The sequence below is a fragment of the Microplitis demolitor genome, chromosome 1 (assembly GCF_026212275.2).
Source record: "Microplitis demolitor isolate Queensland-Clemson2020A chromosome 1, iyMicDemo2.1a, whole genome shotgun sequence".
Classification (NCBI taxonomy): Eukaryota; Metazoa; Arthropoda; class Insecta; order Hymenoptera; family Braconidae; genus Microplitis; species Microplitis demolitor.
In genome coordinates, this window is record NC_068545.1 from 7,122,496 (window position 1) to 7,149,115 (window position 26,620).

General features: G+C 24.2%; 1 protein-coding gene across 7 annotated transcripts in view; it reads right to left on the reverse strand.

The window, feature by feature from the left end:
- The window catches only part of LOC103568419 (hepatocyte nuclear factor 4-gamma), a 51,591-nt gene that overhangs the window by 17,240 nt on the left and 7,731 nt on the right, over positions 1-26,620 (reverse strand). Inside the window, exon 1 of one of the 7 annotated variants that reach the window (XM_008545271.3) lies at positions 16,509-16,852. The exons of 5 other annotated variants lie outside the window; for them this stretch is intronic. In XM_008545271.3, the coding sequence (XP_008543493.1) occupies positions 16,509-16,542 (34 nt within the window). In that variant the 5' untranslated portion in view covers positions 16,543-16,852. Of the gene's footprint in view, positions 1-8,791; positions 8,872-16,508; positions 16,853-26,620 lie in introns of those variants that run through there. One more of the 7 variants, XM_008545272.3, reaches the window with a different exon arrangement.

The following is a 26,620-nucleotide window of genomic DNA, read 5'->3' on the forward strand; positions in this document are numbered from 1 at the left end:
CTGAGAAAATCACCGCAAAAAAAAATTTCCAAATTTTTATTCGTCTTAAAAAAGGGCTTCAATAAGCTTTTTTTTAAAATCTCACCTTGAAGCTCTTTTCAGTAATTTTATCCCATTTAATTAGCCACCCTCAAAAAATCTACGACGATTTGGTGAGGTGTTATCATTGATCAAAGCCAAGAAGTCCATTTTGACTTTGACAATTAATAACTCGAGATATATTGGTAGTACGGGGAATAGAAGTAGGGTTTCGAAAACTGCAAAATATCCTCTATAAGATACAAATAGTGGCTGTTGTTGGAAAATTTTTTTTTAAAGCGACAATGTTGATTCAGAAAAAGGTAAAAATTTGCATATTTAAGGATATTTGAAAATTTCGGTAGAATTTTGGATTTAATGGATAAACGAAGGATACCGTCAGTAATATTTAACCCTGAAGTGTTTCGAAAAAACTGAAAATTTCAAAGCGTTGCAATTTTTTTTTCTTAGTGCCCTAAATTTTTAAGTTCATTGTTTTCGCCAAAAATCGCGTAATGAGAAATTCTTCGGTTTTCAATCGTTTCGTCAATTTCAAAAGGTTTTTTTTAACGACGAACTTCATTTCTTCGATTAAAAACATTAATTATTGAAATAAATTAAAAAAAAAAATTCTTTTCAAAAGAAAAAGCTTCAAAGCAAGATTATCAAAAAAAGTTTAATGAAGTCCTTTTTTAAGACAAGCGAAATTTTGGAGAATTTTTTTTTGCGGTGGTTTTCTTAGGATTACTCCAGAACCGTGTATGATAGAAATTTTTCAAGTCCAGATCCGAAAATTAGACACTTAAAGTTATAATCTGCTTTTTTATATTCGCTGCACGACCATTTCCCTCTGAGTTACAGCATGTTAAAAATCGCTTAAAAATTTGGAATTTTTTTTCTATCACTTAATTTCTGTAATTAGTGTATTAACATTAAATGAAAAAAAATAAATTTGATGATGAGTTAATTTGATTACCTTTTCTAAAATGTTTATGTATATTTATAATTTTCATCTTAACACAATTTTTTTTAGTTTGTAACAGTATAGTCAATAGTTAATAAAAAATTTGGGACTTACAAGAATTCTATGGATTTACAAGAGTTGAAAAACAGGGTGGCCAAAAAGAAATGATTTCAAAATTCCCTGATATTTCCTGGTTTTTCATTAAAGTTTTTCACATTTTTCCCTGATTTAGAAATTTTATTCGTATCATTTATATATTCAAAGTTTTTATTATATTTTCATTTTCAATTATTAAATTTGATATTATAATCAAATCATGCGAGGAACCATAAGAAATGACAATAAAATAAATTAATATTGCCTACTTTTAATTATTCTTTATTAAAAATAGGTAAGGTAAAATATTTAATAAGAAATTTTATGATTCAAATAAATTTAGAATACACTGGTTATAAAAATTAAGGGATACTAAAAAAAATGAATATTATATGTAATTTTCAACAGTTTGTAACTCGAAGAAAAATGGTCTTACAACAAAAAAAAACGGCAAACTGTAGGTTCAAGTGTTTAGTTTTCTGATCTGCTCTTTAAATTTTTTTACTATGCACAATTCCGGAACAATTAAAAATCAATTATAATTATATAGATATATCGAAAAAAATTTATTGAAGCTTGAAGACCGTTTTTAAGATGAGCAAAAATTTAGTCAATTTCTTTTTCGATAGTTTTTTAAGATTACTCCGGAACAGCACATAATAAAAAAATTTAAAGACCAAATCAGAAAACTAGACACTTGAAGCTACAATTTACCTTTTTTGTTTTTGTCGTACGACTATTTTAATTCGAGTTGCAGCCTGTTGAAAATCACTTGAAAATTAGAAATTTTTTTAATATCTATCAATTTCTATAACTCGTGTATTATCAAAAAATTTTTAAATTTTGAACTCTCACAATTTAATTCCCGGATACTTTTTGAAATTCCCTGACAATTTCATGATATTTCCTGGTTGCGTTAAATTCCCTGATAATTCCCGATATTCCAGGTTTGTGGCCCTGTAAATCATAGTCTAACAATTCTGTTATATTTATAATTAAAAATCAAATTTTAGACTATAGAAGATAAAATAACAGTTCTAAAATCAATTTAGAAGTACGATTGTACCTTCCCAATGTTTGAGGGCATAGAGGTCAAAATTACAATTCAACTGTGACCTGCGAGCCTGTCAACAAAAGAATTGAGGGTATCTAGGCTAAAACCACATTTCAGATTTCGACTCGGGAAAGATCACGTCTATATGTAGAATCATAAAATTTTTTTAATGAATTATTAAAATACCATTTATACTAAAGATGATTAATTTTACGTGGACAGCATTGAACGGTGGCCTCGAATCTACTCAAAATCGATTACAGTAAGAAATAAAAAAAAAAAAAAAAAAAAAAAAATAGGATGAATGTTTTACACTAAAGCTACTTCAGACATCAATCAGAAGATTACACAAGTTTAAAGTATGTGTATATGGTTATGATTTAATGATTTTGTGTGTAGTATTCTTGAAACTGGAAAGTTTAATATAATGTAATGTAAATGTCCACTATGCTCAAGCATTTGTACACACATGTATATGTGTACAGAAATGATAGTAATATATAACGTAACGCAACTTGTAATTTTGATTATATATATTATTTTTATTGCGTCATGTAACACATTGTTTTGTTTACATATGTCAACATTACTGTTAAATTTAAAAAGTAAATTATCTTATAAAAATATCAAATTTTTAGTTACTCTTGATTATAAATGTTGTTGAAATATTCATAAATAATATTAAAATTTCATCTTAATAATTACTAAATCTTTAAAACTTAACTGATTTTTCCTCGTAAGTGAATAATAAAATATTTTATATTATTGAAAATTATGAATTATAACTTAATTGTCATATTAAGACGAATAGTTAAAAAATTTATCGAATTATCACATATGATAATAGCGATAAATACAATAAAATATAAAATAGCAACAATAAAAATGAGCTATAAAATTTTATATTTACGAGTTTATAATATATATATATACATATATAGTTATTGTTTTGACCGTGCAAATGTATTCTAGACATAATATATTATTGCCTCGAAGTCAAGGATAATGGATATTATATTACAAAATTTCTTTAGAGCTTATATGTAAAAATTACTTTACTACACTAATGTAATAATGTAATATACTTAATGTAATGTCAAAATGTCATATATGTTACTTAATTTTTTAATATATAAAATAATAATAATAATAATAATAATAATAATAATAATAATAATAATAATAATAATAATAACAACTATGACTTTTTTTATTATTATCATAATAACAATCAATACTAATAAACTGATAAGATTAATGAGTAAATTAGTATTTTATAAAAAAAAAAAAAAAGTAAATATTTAAGTATGAACAGAATATAAGACGTTTTAATTTTTGAAATACCCGCCGGGCTTATTTTCGGCTACCTATCCATTATATTGTGTAAGACATTTCACTGTATACCTTTACCGATACACGAAAGTTTATTTAGTTTTAGTAATATAAATACTTTGTAAATTCTTAGAACTTTATTTAGAAATAATCCATACAGGAATCCTTAGAGATAGGCCAAAAACACTATAGAAATCTATTAGGAACTTTTTTAAATTTCTGTAGAAGCACATGGAGAAAACTATGAAATCTATTATGAGAATCCACGGAGACCAGGGTTGTAAATAATGCATTAGTGATTTCATTAGCCATTAAATTTAATTTTTTTATGGCGAAAAGTTCCATTAACCATTAAATTTATTATTTTAATGGTGAAATTTTCCGTTAACCATTGAATTTATTTTTTTAATGGTGAAATTTCCTATTAGCCATTAAATTTAATTTTGTAATGGTGAAATTTTTCATTAAGAATTTTACAACCCGGATGGAAACTCTGCTGAATACACTCTCTAAACATGAATAAGTGAAATAAAAATGAATAAGTGAATATTTACTGGGTGCAAATCGAACCACTTATTTTAAAAAGTGGTTCAGTTTGCACTTAAAATTAGTGAATTTTCACCAATTTCACTTATTCATGTTTACAGAGCATATAAACTTCTATGTTGAATTTTTGTCCAGAAGCCTAAAAATTTTTTATATTTATATAAAATAAAAAATTGTGAATTTAAATAACATATATAGCATGATTTTTGTTATGCAAATTTAAAATGAAATCCATTATCTACAATTAATACATTTATTAAATTTTTTTTTTTATTTTTAATAATAATCAAGTCAAAATTTTGATTAACTTTTTATCGAATTTTAAATCTGACAGCTTTGCTTGTAATTATTCTATTATATATATATATATATATATATATATATATATATATATATATATATATATATATATATATATCGCGTTACTAAAACCAAAAGGGCGTATCTCAAAATATACGCCCTTTTGGTTCTGCAGAACCAAAAGGGCGTATAAAATTTTTTTTTTTTGCTCCAATCAATGTAAAAATATTGAAAACATTAAAATCTATGGAAAAAACGAAAAAAAAATTTTTTTTGTTTTACGCCCTTTTGGTTTTAAGCAAAAATTTTTTTAAAGTCATAAGGGCGTATCCTATTTTTTCGGTTTATTATTAATTATAGGTCAGAGTAAGAAAAAAAATTGCAAGGGTAATAAGAATTATCACTCCACAACTTAATTTATCTGAACAAATATTTATTTGAATAAAAAACCAAATTTCTTTATTTAATTTTGATCGAATCTTAAGTTTGTCACAATTTTTTTAATTCAACAATTAATGTAAAAAATATGCATAATTCGGGAACGAAAAAATTCTAAATTCTATGAGTGCTGTGAAATTTAATTTAATCAAATTAAAAAAATGCACATTTAGATGGTTCAATTTTTCATAGGTGCATTTTTTCATTTTTCAATCAAAGTTTCATTTTCTGTTTCCTGTTTTTTTTTTTTGCTTTTTATTTTCAAAAATCAATTACCGTTGTTCTTGAGAATTGTTATGGTTCTAGAATACCAATATATCAAAGCAAGTTTAATGACCTAAATCATTTTTGTGCATCAGGCACCGTCCCACAAAAATATTATCAATATTATTAAAGATTAATTTTCAGCGATGGTAATAGTTTATAAATTTTTTTATTATTGTCAAATTATGTTCTAAAAAAAATTAAAAAAAATTTTTTTCATACTCTTAGCTACAGATGATTCTGACGATGGAGATGGTATAGGACTAATACCCTGATGAATTTATTTTTTCTCTATTTTTTATTTGTTTTTTCACTTAAATAAATATTTGTTCATATAAATTAAATTGTGGAGTGATAATTTTTATTACGCTGGCAATTTTTTTTCTTACTCTTACCTATAATTGATAATAAATCGAAAAAACAGGATACGCCCTTATGATTTTAAAAAAATTTTTTCTTAAAACCAAAAAGGCGTAAAACAAAAAAAAAATTTCTTTCGTTTTTTCAATAGATTCTAATGTTGTCAACATTTTTACATTGATTGAAGCAAAAAAGTTTTTTTATACGCCCTTTTGGTTCTGCAGAACCAAAAGGGCGTATATTTTGAGATACGCCCTTATGGTTTTAGTAACGCGATATATGATCTGTAAGTCTCGTGTGGCAGTTTTTAAATTTTTTATCTTTAATACATATATTTTTATTTATCATTTTACATTGAAGTTTCTTTTTTTTTTTGAATTAAAAATAACTGATTGTAACGGTCAGTAGCACTATTATTATTTTGTTCAAAAGTTACGACACCTTTTCAAAATCTATACCAATAAAAATACTCGAGTATCCTAACTGTAAGCATGTTAAAAAATATCATTTTTCTTATCATTGATACATTTGAAATAGATATGTTATGTAACACTGATATAAATGAAATATTAATTTTTTTTTTCTCAAACATTTATTTAATTCTGTGATCAAATTAATTAAAGTGATTTCGTTTATTAATTATTTAAAATATATATGTAATTTTTTTTTTTTTCAAGTGATAAATAATGAGTTTATAAATTTTCGAGTTATCATCAAGTAATTAAATTACGTAATATTACAATTTTTATAAGTTTTATATAAAAAATAAAATGATAATTTTTTTTTTAGCAATAATTGCAATTGAATTGTACAAGAGAAAGCTGTACTATATGATTAATATTTAAGTGTCTTGATAAAAATTTATGTCATATCGCTTTTATATATAGTCTGTAATAGACATATAAATGATGTACTCATAGTATATAATAAATAAATATTTTATATGTTATAATAAAATCGTAAATATATAGTAACCGTTCTTTAATGCTTCTAATGTAACATTCGTTATAAGGTATAAGTCATAAGTAACAACTAAGCTGATATTTATACCTTTCTCTAATAATTCCAATCGTACTGACATCCGGTGATAAAAAAAATTATCAATAATTTTTACTCTGTGTTTAATGCATGTTTATTGGCGCTCAATAAACAAACTAAATTTTACAGGTTTTATTTATAAATCCACTTACAAAATAAATGTAAAACCGCAAAAACAGAAATTAATTTAATATATTTTTTAATTAAATGGATAATTTTATTGAATGGTAATTATGAAAATTAGTGTTACGTAAGGTGTCTAGATCAGATCTGTGTGAGATCGAGAGTGAAAGAAAAAAAAATTTTTTTTTTTTTCTTTAATAGAGAGGGAAAAGAGCGCGTCCTCGAGGCCGATATAAATGTATTCGAGGTAGCGGTCAAGTGTCAAGACTCTTTTAGTGTTTTTATTTATTAATTTATATACATGTATGTGCAATACACACTAATAAGTATTTATGTATTTACAATATATATACATTTAATTGCCATCTCATTTAGTTGATTGTCGGGAAAAAAACAGTAATCTACAGAAGACAAAAAAAGTACTCGGAATTTGTATTTTTTGCAAGTAATGCACGTCTTGTGTTCATTTTAATAATTAGTATGTTCAAGTGTAAGTTTTAAAATTTTTATATAGTTCAGTAGTACTATATATGTGCATATATAAATATAAATATACTAATAGTATATAGAGCAACATTTTTAGAGTAACGATTATTATGTGGATACTCTCGCGTGTCGCGACAACTAGACATAGAACTGTCAATGTTGCAATATATTTTCCACATTATATAAATGTATATATGTGTGTATATGTTAATCATGTATAATAGTTAATAGTATTACCGGCTTGTTAGTGAGTAATCTACTCTGTGCATGAGTACGCGTGCTATTTGATTGATGCTTGCTTCTATTTCGAATGGTCACTCGATAATCAGATATATCTATATGGTGTAATACTTTTTACAAATAGACGATTAGTGGAAAAAATAATCGAAATATATGCAACTTAAGATATTAATGATTAATGATGTTATTAAATTAAATAATTTTATTTTATTTTATTTTTTTTTAGTTTTATAATAAATAAAAATATTACAAACTTTTAAAAAATTAAGAAACTGAAAAATTATTTGAAAAGTGACAATTAATAATTATGAAACAGAATTTCTTTAAATTAAAAAAAAAATCGATATTGCCTACTTTGCGTACTAGAATGCTAACATAAAATAGTTAATGTTATCTATATTGATAAATTAACTGTTCGAAAGAATACTTATTTTCAACAGTGAAATAATATCTTTAACATAAATAAATATCGATAGTTAATTTGCATAAATAATTAAAATTATAATTTTCACGAGGTTAAATATCAATGAAAAAAAAATATGACCCATTTTGAATGTACTGTAACCGGCGAAAATTTTAAATATAGTTTTCATATAAAGCTTTTAAAACTTATTAATTAATTTTTTTTTCTATCATTCGGTTGATAAATTTAATAATAAATATGCAGAGATTTTAAATCTAATTTTTTATATTTTTAGACAATGGAATCATGTTTTTTAATGAATCACTCAAAATTTTATGATAGTTGCACATGCCGATTTAAGTGCATTGTCATGAATTAAAATGGCTTTTTTTTATTTTCTTCTACAAAAAATAATACAAAAAAAAAATAACGTTAAATAAATTTTTTTACTCAATAGACTATTGTTTATCAAAATTATTGAATATTTTTTTATTTTATTACATGTGTTGATGAGATGACAATAATAAATATTCACAGCCACTTTTTTTTTATTTATTATAAAACTTATAAGCTTTTGAACTTCATAGTGCATTAACACAACAATACTCTCATAAAAGTTTATTTTTAACATGTCAAAACAAGTTAATCCATTAGATTATTGATTATTTATTTTCATCAACTATTAAAAAAATATTTAACCAAAAATAAAATCGTATTTTATTTAAAATAGATACGATTATTTGAAATTAATTTTTATTAAATAAAAACATTTGTTGAAGAAAAAAAAATTAAAATAAAACTAATTAAAGTAATTAAATAAATTAAAAGTTTATTTCAACTGATAAATTACGAAATTGTTAAACATTAAAATCCTTGAACGTTTATTTCTCCGTGCTGTATCTATTTGGGAGTTTGAGAGCAGAATGACACGGTTAACCGCTAACAGACACGCAACGAGTTAACGAATCATGCACAAATTGTTTAATATACTAAAAAAATATCACTATTCATATAAATATATATTTTTAAATTTTATATAAAAATATACATATAATAATTAAGTTATAAATTTTTTAAGACTTGATTTTTTCAAAAATAAAAACATTTACTTTTATTTAAAAATTCATACCTGCTAATCCCATTTTTCGAACCGAGTTCACTGATCAATCAAAAGTCGATAGCAAAATAAAAAAAAAAAGATAAGAGGTCATATGTTAGATTACACTAGAGTAACTAGTTGGCTCATCTACCGGCACAGATAAAAGGTAGAAATAGTTAAGTTGTGTCTCTAATCTCGCGTGCTTAAACAATAGTAACACTGAACATATATCATATATATGTACATATGTATAGTACACATAAAACTAGTGGTAGAGTCACTCTTATGTTTGACGTATAAGTGAAACAATTAATAAATTGAAAGTGTCGTTAACAGGTTTACAGTGACTATATTGCTGTTATATATATATATGTATATAAATAGATAAACTATTATGTTTATTTATTATTAACCATAAAGCATTAACACGTAATGATATTATAACCGATTCACATTAATATCACAAGTATACGTTTTATTATTTATCTTATTTTTTTAAAAATAATAAAACGTTAAATTACTGTCGACATTTAAACTTTACTATTACATTTAATTCGTGACCATACTGGCGTTCTTACATCGCGTGTTAAAAATACAATTATCAATTGAAATTATCTTTTTATTTGTTTATTAAGTAAAAGAAAAAAAAAACTAGTTGCAGACAAAGCCGTAAAAGACGTTCACGAGTATACAGATTACGACGGGAAATAAAAGGGTTATCGTTTTACAATAATAATAATACTATTATTATTATTATTATTATTATTATTATTATTATTATTATTGTTATTATTTTTAATTATATTTTTGTTTATTTCCATAATTTATTTCCTTTCTCCGTCGATAAATTTTTTTTTCCATTATTATTAGTAATTATTGTTATTGTTATTATTAAATTTCCCTCTCTTACAATCTTACTAGACTGACGGCCAGTCAACAACTGGGAAACAGCTGTAAATGTACGCATGTTTTGCGCCTCAACTCCTGGTCTAACCATTACATTATGTACCCGCATATATATGTATATATACATATGTATATGTATATGTATATGCATATATAAATGATGAATGACAGAGTGGGATTTTACAAGTAAAGAGACTAAAAGAAGCAATTGCACATGACAGTAGTAATAGATCTTACTATATTGCTATCAATTACATTTTGATCATTATTCAAAAAATCAAAATTACGATTTTATTAATTGCTTATTATTTTATAGATCGATATATTTTTATTTGTGTTAATTACATATCTGCAACTAGGTAGTTATCTGATAATTAAATATATTTATCACGAAAAAATTTTAAGATGATCTAGTATACCTAAAATTATAATAATAATAATAGTAAAAATTAATATATAATCAGAGAAATTAAGATTCACGACTGATTAATATAATTTTGATTGGCATGTAGTACGATTGTCGATTACACAGATTGGAATGGAAATTTACAAACCCGTTTTGTATATATTATGTATATATATTATATGCATGCCTTATTATCGTCGCTAAAGTAGCAAATTATATTAATGTATATGTATGTATGTACTGATGAATGTATGAAAGTGTTAATGGTATACATCTTTTATTTTTTGTTGGCTAAAGATTTTTTTGCTGTTAGTAATAATCGATACGAGATTTTAGGTCGCGTGTAGCAACAGATCATGCTTAACTATTTCATCCAAGGTGTTTATAGACGGTGAATATCACCTATATATATATTGCAGATGGAAAAATTTGCTATCAACAATGTATGAATTTATAACTGTATTAAAAAAAACTACATATTTTTTTAATCAATGTTTGTTTGAATAAACATATTTAATTATTGATTACATAATTTATGTATTGATGATAAAGATTATTTGAGATATAAATGTACATCAAAATTGAGAGATATTTATACTTTTTCTATAAATTTGAATATTTAAAAAAACTTGATTTGCTTGATGATTTGTAAGTAATTGCATTTACCGGCTGTCTATATAGAGCTGACAGAAAAAATTTCAGATGACTTTGATTTATATATTTTTGAAACAAAATCTTTAATTTTATATAATTTGAAATAATATATTTTATTAAAAATAATAGGTACATAAAACGGCCAAAAAGATATGAAAATTTTTTTAATAAATTTTACTAACCTCTGTAAAAAGTATTTTAAAGTAAAAACATTCCATGCGGATTTAAATGCATGTCACGATTAAACTTTTGATTTTTTATAAAAAAAAAAAAATTATTTATTATATAGAAAATCTTATGTTCAACTGAGAATATCTTTAACCCATTGCATCAGAAATATTAATTTTTTAAAATTATATACATGCACTGAAAAAAATAATCGGTAGCTACTATCAATTATTTTTTGGTAGCCGTTACCGATTATTTTTCAGTAGCTGCTACCAATTAATCAGTAACAGCTACCGATTATTTCGGTAGCCGTTACTGATTGGAATTAGTACCAACTACCGAACAAAAATCAGTAGCTGTTACCCAAAATTAGGTAGCGGCTACCGAAAAGTAATCGGTAGTAGCTACCGATTATTTTTTTCAGCGTGCAAAGTCAAATTCATACAAATATCAAAATCTTTTTCGTTCATAAATTAAGACTTTGAATGCCTTTACACAAAAAAAAGGATTTCTTGGCGTAAAAAATTTGTACTTGACCCAAGAAATTTTTTGTATTATAAAGTGAAATCAAAAATTTTCTTGAGGTGAGAAAAAAATTTTTTAGGCGAGAAAAAAATTCTTGAGCCAAGAAAAATTTTTGTCTTCAATTCATTATACAAAATATTTCTTACGCCAAGAAATTTTTTTTTTCTGTGTACCTTCTAAACTGATGATTTTATAATAATTTTACTTCAGACCTTTTTTTATAGAGAATAACATTCGCATTAATTTTTTTTTTATGTTGAACATGTATAAAAATAATTTTATATGTTTATTTCTTAAAACAACTTTTATGTGATATTATGATTGTATTTTGAGACATATATTTCGACGTAAGACGGACAATAAAATTAATATTTGTCATTGTAACAAACTGCACGCATTTCGTCCTGGTCAGGAAGTCGTAACGTTCATGTGTCACGAGAGATATAGGAAGGTCGACGGATGTTAGATTTGTCGTGATATCTTGATGTAAATTAGCTACGGAGGGTCCCGACCCGGGTTTAGAATCACTCAACATCGCAATTGAATCATGATTACAGTTTAAAAAAAATCTAAGAATATCATCTATTTTATTTGCGTATCTTTCGTTGCTTATAAATTATTTTTCTTAATGAAAAAAAATTACATCTTAAGAAAATATTCAATAATTACTGTATGATAAATTGATGAGAGGTAATAATATTTTTGTGTAAGATATGTAGCCTTCATAAAAAAAAAAACACACATCAATAATAATTCTTATTGCAAGTCATGGTCGATGAGAGATACCTTGGCTTTTTAATCCACGTGTACACAACAGCTCTAAAAACTCGGAAGACTGCAGAAGTATCTGTGAGTGATGCTTTTATTATATATTATTATTATTATCATCATAAGTATCGCATATACATATATTTGTAAATGATGAAGTCACGTACTTTATGATATGTTGTCAATTATATATTTACTTTCGTTTGTTAATAATTTAAAATATAGATAAATTATTTATATCAATCAATTACATAAACTTTTAAAAAATTATCTAAGACAAATGATGTGTACTGGCGTTAAAACTCGTGGAACTTTTTTCTTTTCTAATGTTCAGGTATCTTGTTTATTTTTGATTAGTATATAAAGTTTAGATTAAAAAGTTACTGATTTGAATAAAATTGCACATCTCAAGCGCGAAAGCTCTGAGGGGTCGTTCATTTATACTTTTTTAAAATTTTAATCAGGATTATTAAACTAAGATTAGAACTACACAAATTGTTGACTCTGGGTCGGTAGTTTATAACTAATAGGATAAAAGTGATATATTATTTTTGTTTTGCATGTTATTATTTTAAAAAATCGGTCTGTCGGTTGACCCTGCGAGCCAGCTCCAAAACTTCCCGCATATTTTAAGCTCCTTGAACTCGAAAAATTGTTGCAGATACATTTTCGAGCTCTTCGAGCTTGAAAATACTTTTGTATGCTTTTGTTTTCGAAAAAAAACGTTTTTTACGACTTTTTCTTGAACGTTATCTCCCGAATAAATGAACCGATTGAGACGGTTAATAACTTCCCGATTTTTAAAAAATTTGCAATTTTCTTAGCGGGAAGTTAAAAATTAATAGAGTCGACTGGTATTCAATGTAACCTATTTGAGTGGAATCAAAAAGGTGTTGAAATGATTTAACGCAAATGAATTAGTCAAAAAAATAATTTCGATCGTATGGCACATACCGGGGGTTCACGCTTGAGGTATGCAATAATTCAAAATCTACTTTACCAATTGATTTTTAAATCTTATGAGCCTTAAATATCAATTACAATTATTGTTTGCTGGAAAAATTGTTCAAATAGCTCTTTTTGGTAAAAAGATATCAACTATCCTTATATACTCACATAAAAATCTCAATAATCATGTCCCAATTAAACAGCTCACGAGATAATACAACATAAACCTTCCTAATAAAAAATTCTACCACGAGGATTTCTTAAAGTAAAAATATCTTAAATAGTAACAAATGGGATATTTAATTTTTTTTTTTTTTTTTTTTTGTAGAATATTTGAATCCAGAAAGTATTTTTTAAGGGAAGTTTTAGACAAGGATAAGTTGTCTGGAAAATTAGAGTCGATTATTGTCAAAATTCCCCGTGCAAAGCGAACTAGCAAATAGCACAGACAAAAATTTCATAATGCCTCCATTTGTAAGGAATAAAAAAAATTTTTTTTTTTTTAACAGGAAGTTAAGAAAATTAAAATAAATTTTTTTTTGTGTACTTTTTAGTAAATAATTCAATATAATTGGTACTGAAATAGTAATTAGTACAAACAGCTAATTAACCATATATATTTATATAATTTTGCGGATATTGTCATTCAAACTGTTCAGTAATTTGCAATTTGTGAATCAAAACTTGTTAAGAGTACATGACAAAGATATGTCAATTAATTTAAGTATTTTTTTTTTCTATTAGTAAATAAAAAAATATACATGCTACATATTTTTATTATTATTATTATTATTATTATTATTATTATTATTATTATTATTATTATTATTATTATTATTATTATTATTATTATTATTATTATTATTATTATTATTATTATTATTATTATTATTATTATTATTATTATTATTATTATTATTATTATTATTATTATTATTTAGAGTACAAAATTTTAATACTTGTACGTTTAATTATAAGAGATTTGTATTAAACAAAGCGCGAGAGGCTGCCATAAAATATGAGTCAGATTGTCTGATAAAACACAGGACAGTAGCTGCGACGAGTAAGTTCTGTTGTTCATGTTGACGTACACAAACAAGCTGTTTTAAATGATTCACATTACAATCTCTAATATATTGTCTACCATTTATTATTATTATTATTATTATTATTATTATTATTATTATTATTATTATTATTATTATAATTATTATTATTATTATTATCAATTATTAACAATAAAATTATAAAATACATATACTTTTTTTGATAAAAAATTTTTTATATTATCAGATTCAATTTTATTGATTATTAAGCTATTTCATTAATTTTATTTATTATCATTATTTATGTATAAATTTTATCTAATTTAGATCATATAAGATGAAATAATATTAAGAAATATATGAATATTCTTTATTTTAATCGATTAAAAAAAATAAATGGGTTACTCAATTTAATTATAATGTTTTAATTAATTAATTTATAAATTTGTAGTTTTTTTTTTTTTTTTTTCAAATAAAAAATAAATGAATTTCGTGGATTAAAAAATTATTAATAATTAATAATCTTTAATCAGGTAAGTCGAGGTAAAATGGATATGATTTCAAAGAAATTTTTTTAATTCTGTGAAGTTTGTATAAATTTAACAGTTAATCCGATTCATTTATCAATTTACTAATTAATGAATCCTATGTAAATTAATTTGAATTAACATGATTTTAGTTTTATTTTTACTTTTCTTACTTCGTAAATCTTTGTCGCTAATTTTGTTTTTAATGCAATAAATCTAGTTCTTTTCTGTTTTTGTTTTTTGTACATTATATAACTTTTTTGAAAAAATTTTTATCTGTATTCTGTAATGTAAATAAAAATTTATAATGCATAAATTTTTTATGAATAAAATTACATATCAATGACATTTAAGAAAAATATAATAATCATTATTATTGAAATATTTTTTTTTTTAATCAAGTTATCAGTGTTATAAAGAAAAATTTATTTTTAGAATTAATATTTATAACACATTTATTGATAATATATCAATTAATACAAAAAAAAAATTACAAATAACTTTATCAAAAATACAATTTTTTAAATAAACTTTTTAAAAATTTGTACAATTAATAAGATAAATGTTGATTAATTTTGTTTAGAGTATTAATGATTTTTAAACACAAAATTAGGAATAAAGACCTTGAGACCTGTTCATTGTGTCATCATTAAAAATTTGCAAAACTCATCGTGGCCTCGGCTTTATTTTTAATCATACAATCAATTCATCAAATTAACCAAAAAAAAATGAAAATAATAATAATAAATAAATAAACAGTTAAATGATAAAAAAAAGAAATTAGTATATATATAAATTCATCAACATAAAAAAAAAGTGTAGAAAAAAAGGCAAGTCAAGGAGTTCATTTTTTGACGCAACCAATATTGCTTATGGTAATAAATCAATATACACGTGTATTAAATATTTATTAATTGTTGATTGAATTAAAAATTACGTAATTGAGTTAAATAAAATATGAGAAGCTACTTTATCCTGATTTGTGAGATTATGGCAAAGTGGACCGTGCTTGTTTTATTTACCTAAATACTATATATAATATTATTAAGAGTATGCTATATAATTATATATTTATATTTATTAATGGTTGACACAATGGTCAATGCATCCACAAGGTCATGGTAAAGATACCATTGACTCTCTGAAGTTTTTTTTCCGTTTTTAATGTTACATTAGCATTTTTGTGACGTTTTTATTTTTAAATAATATTTGATTTGACTCTACCTTTATTTACTCACGTGTCTATGGGTAATTCATGAGAAAAATATCTATATTTGTGTATATATACTTATGAAAAATGAACTTAAAGTTTATGTCATAATTATTATTAATAAAAAAATTTTATTGATGAATAATTTATTGATTGATTTCTTATATACTTTTAGTGTATACCCAATTATGTAACAATTTTTTACTAGTCTCAAAAAAAAAATGAATTTTTTTTAACAATCTATTAAATATGTAAAATTACTGACATTTGCTCTTATGAACCGATTTTTTTTTCTTTAATTGCAGAAAAAAAATTTTAATCGCTGTCTATTGCATTTGTTTACAATTAACATTTGCAGCTTTATATTGGCTTATTTTAATTAACTTTTTTGTTATAAAATGTCAAGCCTATTAAAGTACTCCATAATTTCATAAAATAAATACATTTTTTTTCTATTTAAAAATAAAATTTTTGTTTTCTGAGCACTTGAAAAATTCACACATGATAATAATTTGTTACAACTGTTGATAATTTTATAAAAATATTTTTGCAAAAAAAAAATGTAAATCAAAAAAAAAAATGCGCTTACCAAGCATCGTAAAAAATTGATCGTCAAATCGCATATTGAAGAAAGAAGGAAAGTAAATTCACTCACTAAATCACGAAAAAATTAACGGATAAAAATAAAAAAAATAATAAACAAGTATTCACACACGTTATTGTAGCATGGTATAAAATTGAAAATAAAAATGATGAATTGTTTTTTTTTTATTTTGTTTTTTTTTTTTTTTTTTTGTTAATTATTAAAGGAGCCGCGAGAAAGGATTTTTTAGCATCACCGGTAAGGTAAAAGTCACCTAAGAATGTACTGTATAGACCTGCATAGCTTGCTAACACAGTGGATACTAAATCAAGCGACTTAAAGAGTTTGGGTTTTGAAAGAGGGAAAAGTTAAAGATGGTGGGAGACAAACAAGCTAAGCCGATAATCTAATCTTGCTGCTGACAACTGTATATATTCCCACGTGCGTGTAAGATGATGGAAATTAAGCCAGGATAGTGGGAATGTGATGGTATTTATTATTTTTTATTTCATTTTATAAATTTTTTATTCGGCTTTACTATTTCTTTGCGTCATCATAATGATTTTTTCTTTATTTATTTTATATCAATTTTGAGTGGAAAAAAAAAAATTTTAAATACTTACAATAACAATGTATTGTTCTTATCGTCTACTCAAAGTAAAGATAATTACGTTTACTGAAGATGAAAACTTGAATGATTCATTGTTTGTTTTAATATAATTCAACTTATTTAGTCTTGTACATATTTTTATTGTTCGTTAGACTACTGAAAATGAGAGTGATCTATTGAAAATAATTATCTGAAATATGAATTTTTTCTACTCATTTTAAAACTATTTAGAAACTTTTTGTCAGTAAATATTTACAAAAAAAAATTTTTATTTTTATTTAAAAAAAAAGACAAGTTGGTCTTAGTATTTTTTTTCGCTTTTTTTTTCTACAGGCTACAATATTTTAAAGCTTAAGAAACTATTTCTATTTTCGAAATGACGTAGAGGAAGGGGGGCAAAGCGGGGTACTTAAGGAAACTATGATTCCGAGGACTCAAATACGCTAAATCTTTTCGATTTTGATCATATGCAAAGTAAATAAACAAAAATTTCAGTTGCCGTTGAAACAAAAAAATTTTCACTTTGACGTGCAAAATGGGGCATCCCCTAAAAAATGCGAAAAAAACAAATTTCTGCATATTAAATAAAATTGATCAAATTAAATTTCTGAATAATTCAAATTATTTGCGTCTATTAATGAGAGCTTATTGAAGTAAAATTTTGAGATCAATCAAAATATTTAAAAATTAAGATTTAACAAAATTAATTTTTTCAATTAATTTAAATATTCAATCGATTTAATTCAAAATCTAACTAGAATTCAATTAACTTTTTTTACTGCAATAAAGTTTAATGAAATTAATCAATAGTTTTACTAATAATTTTTTTATTTTTTTTTATGACTTGCATACGAAATGAGAGATTAGATTCTAATTTCATTAAATTTTAGTGTCATAATCCTTTAACTACCCCACGAGATGTTCAAATCATCAATTCCATAAATAATTTAACTCGAGTTTTTGTGTTTTATTTTATTGATCAAAATCATAAACATTTGAGTTCACAGCGCTCAAATTAATATACAACGACGCTTTTAGGCTGCTCCGGTGTCAATGATTTCTTGTTTTTTTTTCCTTGTTCATATTGCTACTAAATTACTCGATAGATAAATATAAATAGCAATAAATTATAAAAAAAATTTTTTATGTGATATTATAACGTATAACTGAAACATTGACACCACAAGTTTAAACATTCAACAATAACAAAACCTGTTCCATCAATTACATCGATTTAGCATACATTTGAGAACTTTGAATAATGAAAAAATATTTTTAAAAAAATATTCAAATCCATGCAATATTAATAAATGTATATTTATAGAAAAATTTTCTGCTACCTTATAATTAAATAAAGTTGTTTTCCAAAAAATTATGAAACTCATATATATACATATATACATACATAAAAAAAAAATTAATTTCTAAAAGATTTCAAAAGCCTTCGTTTCAAAAGCGTCTAAACTTAACCATGTCACTGAGAACCAAATAAGATTTGTTTCAAGCAAATAAATCCAATATTTGAATGGACCCAACCAGTATTTAGTTGAAAGAAAGATATAGTTCATTTGAATGAAATAATGATTTGTTTATAGTTAACAAATCTGTATTTGGATGGTAGCACTGTAGGCGCCACCAACCGTAATGTATTTTTTTCAACCAAGATTTATTAACTATAAACAAATATATATTTGAATGAAGCAAATGATTTTGTTCAGTCAAATAAATCTATTTATTTGGCTCAAATACATTGTTTTCTTAGTGTAGAAATTTGATTTCAACTGTTAAAAATAAAAAACAAGTTTAATTTAGAAATTTATGTAAGGTAAGAGACCCATGCCCCGATCCGAAAACTATGAGGAAAAAAATGAACTATATTAATTGAGAACGACAAGTAATATAATGATAAAAAGGTCAGTAAATATACTATCATTCTAAATAGTAATTTTTTTATTTATGATTAAAACAGAAATAATTACAGGATAAGTATGAAAATTCATTGTCTATGCAAGAAAAATTATCATTTGTGCTTTAAAAATCGTAACGGATACTTCAAAAATTGACGAGACATATTATTAAATTGATTACATATTAAAATTCCCCATATTGACACCCAGTTTCCGGGATATAATTTTAAATACTAATTTTTAAAGTTTACTTTTTTCCGTGTAATACCCGATGACTCATATATTTGTATATTTATATTTACTAAATTTTACTAAATATTGATATACAAATACACGGAGTGATCGAGTACTAGTTCCCTAATCGGATATTAGATCTTTCACATTAAATATAGTTTGACTTTTATATTAATTATTTTTTTTATTTTTATATTCTCAAAGTTTTTTTTTTAATTTTCGCTCTTCCACAAACAATAAAGGGATTGTTGGTTTTGACTTTTTGTAAGAGTCAAAATTTCCATAAAATCAAATTAAGACAAAAGTTAAAAAAAACAATTTGAAATTAAAAAAAAAATAATAAATTAATAATAAAACATTAAAATTAATAAAAATTTTGAAATTAAAATGAATTATTTACTTTTCTAACAAGGCTGGTAATAATGCGTCACGTTTGGCACGAGTACTAAACAAACTTACATTAGCCGCCCCCTATTTACTGTGTCACACAGAATAATGAATCATTATTGTATAGCAGTAGTGACTTAATGATATTAAAATGTATATTAAGTAAACCAAACCACTATTATGTTTATTTTCTATTTTTCATTTAATTAATAATAAATGAGACATTTTCCTTCAATTCAATGTGATCGCGACACATTTTTTATTCAAGTATAACACGAACAAAACAAAAAAAACATTAATAACGAATAATAAACTGTTTACTCATATTTATTTATTACGCGTGCATTGCACGTGCTATTTTACTTGCGGAAGATTACTCTGGTATAACTGATATGACTATCGGTTAATTAAAGTTAAACTTCTTTGGAAATTATTTATTTATTTTTTTTTGTAAATGATCAAAAATATAACTTGAAAATATGCAACTTCATTTCTATCATAATTATTACTTTTATTTATCTATTTTTTTGTTGTTTTTAATAATTACTATAGGATATTTTTAAAATAGATATTCGTATGACAGAGGCACTATTTTTTCTTTTGAGTAATTAAATGAAAAAATTAATTACCACGAAAAACCAGTCATTAAATTTTTATGTTAAAAAAAAAAACGTCACCTTTAAGAAGTAATGGTGACAATAAAAAAAATTAATTAACAAAATGATTTTATCTATAGAAAAATTTGTAATAGTAAACACATATGGGTGTAAAGAACTAAAATTGAAATTTTATTTAAATTAGTAATGGTTTATATTTTGTCTTCAAGGTGTTAATTCGATATAAGTAAACTGACACAAGGAAAATGAAAAAGTGTTAATAAAATTTAATAGTGAACATATTTTACAATATCTATATTTGTCAATATATTTGTGAATATATTTGTCGAAAATTAAATGATAATTTTTTATTCTTAAAAAAATTTCTTAAATTTAAAAAGTTTTTACTTTAATTGAAATTATCTTATCCGTTGTATATCCCATATCACGCAATATGGGATAAACAACGTGATTTTAGTATCATTAATTACTTGAAATTATTTTAATATTAAAAATTTTTTACAAAATTGGAGACAAAAAATAATTTAGGTGTCTATCAAATAAATATTTTCTTAACTCTACCAAATGATTTTATTATCGTAGCAAGAGAAATGTTAACATCAACCAAATAAAGTCTATCAAATCATTTGTTAAAAATGACAAAATAGATTATGTTGACGTAATAAAATTTAGTTGTCCCAATTAAATATTAGTTTAACAGAATTTAACAAAACCAATTTAATTGTTCGAAGAGAAATTTTGTCTCAGTGTATTTATGCATGCATATATGCATTCCTATACGTATGTATACATGTGATCACATATATGTCTGCATATATATCGACATATATGTGCGCACCTATGTGTGCATATATATGTACTTATATGTGTGCATATATGCCCATATGTTTTTATATAAATTTCTAAGTATATTTATGCTTATACACAGTTGAAAATTTTGTGTTCTTGTGTATAAAAATTCAGTGGTTAAATAATTTGTGTCAATTATTTAACATTATCAAGAATAAATTTAACTAAAGTTGAATGTGTTATCTGATCTCAATAAGTTTTAAACCTGTATTCTTGTTTGAGACAAGTAATGTGTTAAATTAACACAAATTTTTCAACTGTGTATTAATGTTCATTTGCAGCCTTATTACTCTCATTTGTTTACTTGCCACTTCAGTTTACTCATTTCATTTAAGTAAGTTTTAATCAAATAAAATTACTAAAAAGTGAGTGACTATAATATTTTTGTTTTATTTACTATTTAATAAATGACTGTAAATCACATATTTCTCATTCTCTAACAGTTCTCTACATTATCGGCTTGAAATTAATTTGTTTCTTACTGGCTGCTGACTCTGAATCTTGAAGTTCCGATGCAAGTAATCATGAAAAATATGATGTGTGACTCAGAATAAAACACGGTTTTAGACTGCGGGTGATGTCAGTCCTCGCCTGTAGCTTGGGCATCCAACTTCATCCTAGTCTGAAATCGTCTTGTTTCAGCCCTTGTCATACAATATACTATTTTATCTTATTACTTTTTAAGGTCAAAAGAAAATAAATTACATTTGGAATTTTGAGCTTTCGGTTAAAAAGAACATAATAATTTCGTCTATTTTTTCTTCTTTTGAGTCATGATAATTTCGAAGAGATCTTACTTTACGATCAATAATTTTATAAAGTGTGAATCGTTTGTAGTAAACAATTTTAAGATCAATAAATAATTTTTAATTGAAACTATTTAAAGGTTGAAGACTTTTTTTTTTAATTCATATTAAACATAAAAAGAATAAATTTATCAGTTTATTTGAATTTCAAAAATAAAAGCAGTTACTTTGAAAAATAAAAAACAATATCTATTTTAGCCAATTCTTTTTTTTTTGTATGGTACCAAGACTTTGAACTGATTTGATTTTGAAGTTGATCGGTTAAGTAGCTTACAAGTTATACGAAAAATAAAAATTAAAAAAAACTTTTTTTTTCAAGGTTTTGTTGTACAACTCGTGAACTGCTCAACCGATTTGTTTCTAAGTTTAAACAAATCTAAGTCGCACTAAGTTCTTTCGGTTGCCGCAAAGCACGTGTGAATCGGTTTATTTGTTCCGAAGATATTTTCGAATAAACATTACTTTTTTCAGCGAAATGTAGGGGAGGGAAGGGGCAAAAAGGGATACCTATGGAAATACTAAGTTTTCGATGACTAAAATACGCCAAATTTTTTTGGTTTTAATGATATTCAAGATAAACAGACAAAATTTTTAGCTGCCGTTAATAAATAAAATTTTCTTTTCTGGCGGGCAAAACGGGATACCCTTTAAAAAAATTGGAAAGGAAAATTTCTGAAAGTTGATCAAATTTCATTAAATTAAATTTTTTTTTTTATGTAAAATACATACAGAAAAATTATATTTCACATCATTGGTGGATACGAAGAGAGAAAAAATTTTTTTTGTGGGGCAGAGAGGCCCCCCTCCAAAAAATGATAATTTTTTTTTCTTTTTTAAATTGAATTGTTATTAATTAAAAAAAAAAAATATTATTTTCGAATATTCTTAGTGGCCGAATTTGTCCCAACTACAAAAAATCAGCCGAAAAATGAATTAACATTTTAATTTTTTTTTTAATTTGACGATAAAAATATAAAAGAATCATTTTTCAGAACTTTCGGCTGATCCATTTTGCCCCAGGTGTTATGGGTAGGGCTAAAAATGCGGAAATAAATCAAATTTTTTTTAATTGACGATAAAAATTTGATAGAATCATTTTTTCGACTTTTGGGCTAGTCCATTTTGCCCAAGGTGTCATGCATAGGGCTTAAAATGCTCAAAAATATCGGATAAACAGTAATTAGACGAAAAAAAAATAATTTTTTTTTCACCAAATTTTGGGGGTACCCCATTTTGCCTATCCTACCCCCTTTTGTGCCCCCCTTCCCCTATATATTTTTGGTCCAGCCGTTTTTTGGCCTTGAAGGGCTCAAAAGTTTACCAATCATTACGATTTCGAGCTTTCCGAACTGAAAAAAAGAAAGTTTTCCAAATATATAAGTACATTAAATTAAAAAATTATCAATAAAACATGAATATAAATAAAGTCATAGTCTAAAAATATAAAAGCAGGTGATTAAACTTTACTTTTAACGACAAATTAATCAAATTTTTTTTTTTTTTTCAATGCGTTGTGGTACTTTTACAAAAAGAAATAATAACAATCATATATATAAGATCATGATTATACAACAAAAATAACGCTCTGTGTAAAAGAATTTACACTGTCATGTACGTATATATTGTTACATTCCGGCACATCAGCCTCTTTATGTCGAAGAGTGAGATGAGGAAGCTTTTATAATATTATCCAACGTTGATCACTATCGTATTAATTACAATCAATTAAATAACACACTAATTATCACCGAAGGTTATATACTAACGTTGAATATATCATTTTAATACCATATTGACAATTACAATAACTTGGTATTAAAAATAAATAGATAATAAAATTATATATTTGATTTCAGCGAATATGTTTTTATCATTATTCCTGATCGAATCAATTTAATAATCTTTGAAAAGCTACTTTTTTCTGATAGTAATAGGTCTTACTGTTCGAAGTCCATTATTATTTATCGCTGAAATTGAATACTTTTTTTTTTTATTTTTTGACTCACAGAAGTTTATTTTTATTAAAAAAGTAATTGAAAAGAAAAAAAAATTATTTTCACGCCTCCGGACGGATAGCGTCAACTTTCGTCCCGCTGTGCAAAACGAAGTTGCCGCTTTTCGCCTCCGTCGACGCGAAAAATAGTATACACACCACGGGAAGTAAATAAAAAAGCCTCAGATCACATGTAATTGTTGGCCGAGGCGAAGCCGAGGTCAACAATTACATGTGATCTGAGACATTTCTTACTTTACTTCCCTAGATGTGTAATATACTATTTTTGCTGTCTAATTATTTTGGTTAATCATCAACAATTTGATGTATATATTATTATATTTAAATGTTGCAAGTATATATGTATATGTATATTAAATATTATTTTAAATGACATTTTATTAAAGACGCATGGCTGAGTTAAAGGTTATCTATTGACCTCTTATTCGAGCTTACAGTTATGAAGTTATTCATATTATAATTTATAATTTTATTACATATTTACTTATTAATCTGTTCACAAGATTCTATAAATTTTATATATGTCTATTTCTCGCTAATAACAATTAATGCAATTTTCCAAGAAACAATAGATTTATTAATTTTAGTGACAATAGACAAAATTTTTAATTTTAAAAGCTCAAAATAAATTTTCTAATTATAGTAACATAGATATTAATTTATTGAGTTTATTTCGGAATTAGTAAAACTTTGAAAATATATTTTTGAAATCTGCGAAGCCTCTAAAATTATTTTGGATTATTTTTCGATTCTTGATCATGAACATGTTTCTATGCGTGAATGAATAAATTTGCAATACAATATTTTTAATTTTAATAATTTTTGTACCTTTTAAAACAGCTCATAAAAACTTAAATTTGAAATAATTTTCGTGAATAAACTTTTGAAAAATTTCGATTATTTGTTTTCTGTATTTTTAAATAGAAATAAAATATAATTTTCAAGCTCAGAAAAATTTATAAATATTAATTTAAATTATCTCTATTAAAAGAACTTGCAGCTAGATAAATTGATCATCATACATTATCACAATACAATTTCATTATTTTTGCTAAAAATAAAAATATAAAAATTTGAACTTTCAATGAGCTCATTATATGACTAAATGGATGTAAACAATTATATCCAATGATTATCAAATTTGTATTCGATTGAAAATAAATAAATTCATAAGCAAGTACAGCATAAAATTTTCTTGACTTATAACTATTTTAAAAAAAAAATTAACTATCTATTGAAAAAAAAAGAAACTAAAAAAAGGGTATGGTAAATAATGAGTTTAAAAATCGAAACTAGTGATTACTTTAATATTGTGTTGCATAAATATAATTCTTTCTTAAATGGAAATAAAAATAATTAGTTACAGAAAAAAAAAGTTACTTTTACTCAATTCGACCTCAAAGTATAATATTGTATCTCACATATTAATGTGACATATGATGCTTGGGAAGACAAATTATTGTTACAGAAAAACAACATCGATACGACAAGTTAATCAATTATGCCAGAGTTTTTAACCAACTCGTATACAGGTTTATATGTTGTCTGTTTAACTTATGAAAAGTTCAGCATCGGGGTCGGTTGGAAACTTATAGAATAATGACGGCTAAGTAGATTATTCATAGTGAATAACAAGTAGGTCTTGCTAAATACGTTTTGTATTACTTTTCAATGGATTGTTTTACATTTGAATTGAAAGAATATTACGATTTAAGTGGTGGTTAACGAAAAATTACGACTATATTTTTTTTCCAATGTTAAAGCATTGAGACTTATGTATAATATATTATAGAGTTATGTTATCATTATCATAATTAATTTTTTTGCAATTATTATATTTTCATAACTTCATATTAATAATAATAAAATAAATAAGGTTTTAAAATTATAATTGAAATTTTTTTTCATTTATAAATTTATTCTTTATACTTTACTATTTATTAATTTTTTGTCAAATGTATGATTGTATGTAAATTATATAATTAAATTATTAAATGAATTACAATAAGTTTTCTTTCGTTAGTACAAAAACATTAAAAAATAATTAATGGATTTAATATTTAAATAAATTATTGCAATGAAAAAAAGGTAATTATATTCGTCCTCTAAACAATGTAATCATATTTTTTTTAACATTCGTTAATTTATCAACAATCAAATATTCCATTCATGAAGGAACTAAAAAATCTATATTTCACCTTTTTAAGGATGTCATGATTTTATAAAAAAATGAGTTGAGTAACCAAATAACTCTCTTTATTTGTGATACCATGTAATCTTTTGATCTCTTTATTCAACTACTGTATTATTACGATGCTTGTGTATTATATTAATCTTGTAATTCACAATTAAATTTGTACTTCTTTTTGCTGAATGAGAAAATGTGAAATTTATTGGAAAAATTAAATAGTAATCAATAAGTATTAATAGAACAGCATAAAGAAGTGAATCAATATAATTTATGTATTTGTATGTCAATTTTTTGTAAATTTCCACTTGAATTTTAAGGACTTATGAACACGATACAAAAATGTATTTGTTTAGTACAATCGAGTCTAAGACGCTCGTTTGTTGGTACCCTCGCCCTCGGGCACCAATCTTCACTACACCTCGTGTCTTAAACACGATCGCACTCGATAGATAAAATACTATATTAAAATTAATGTAAAAGGAATTGAAAATCAGCCACTAGTT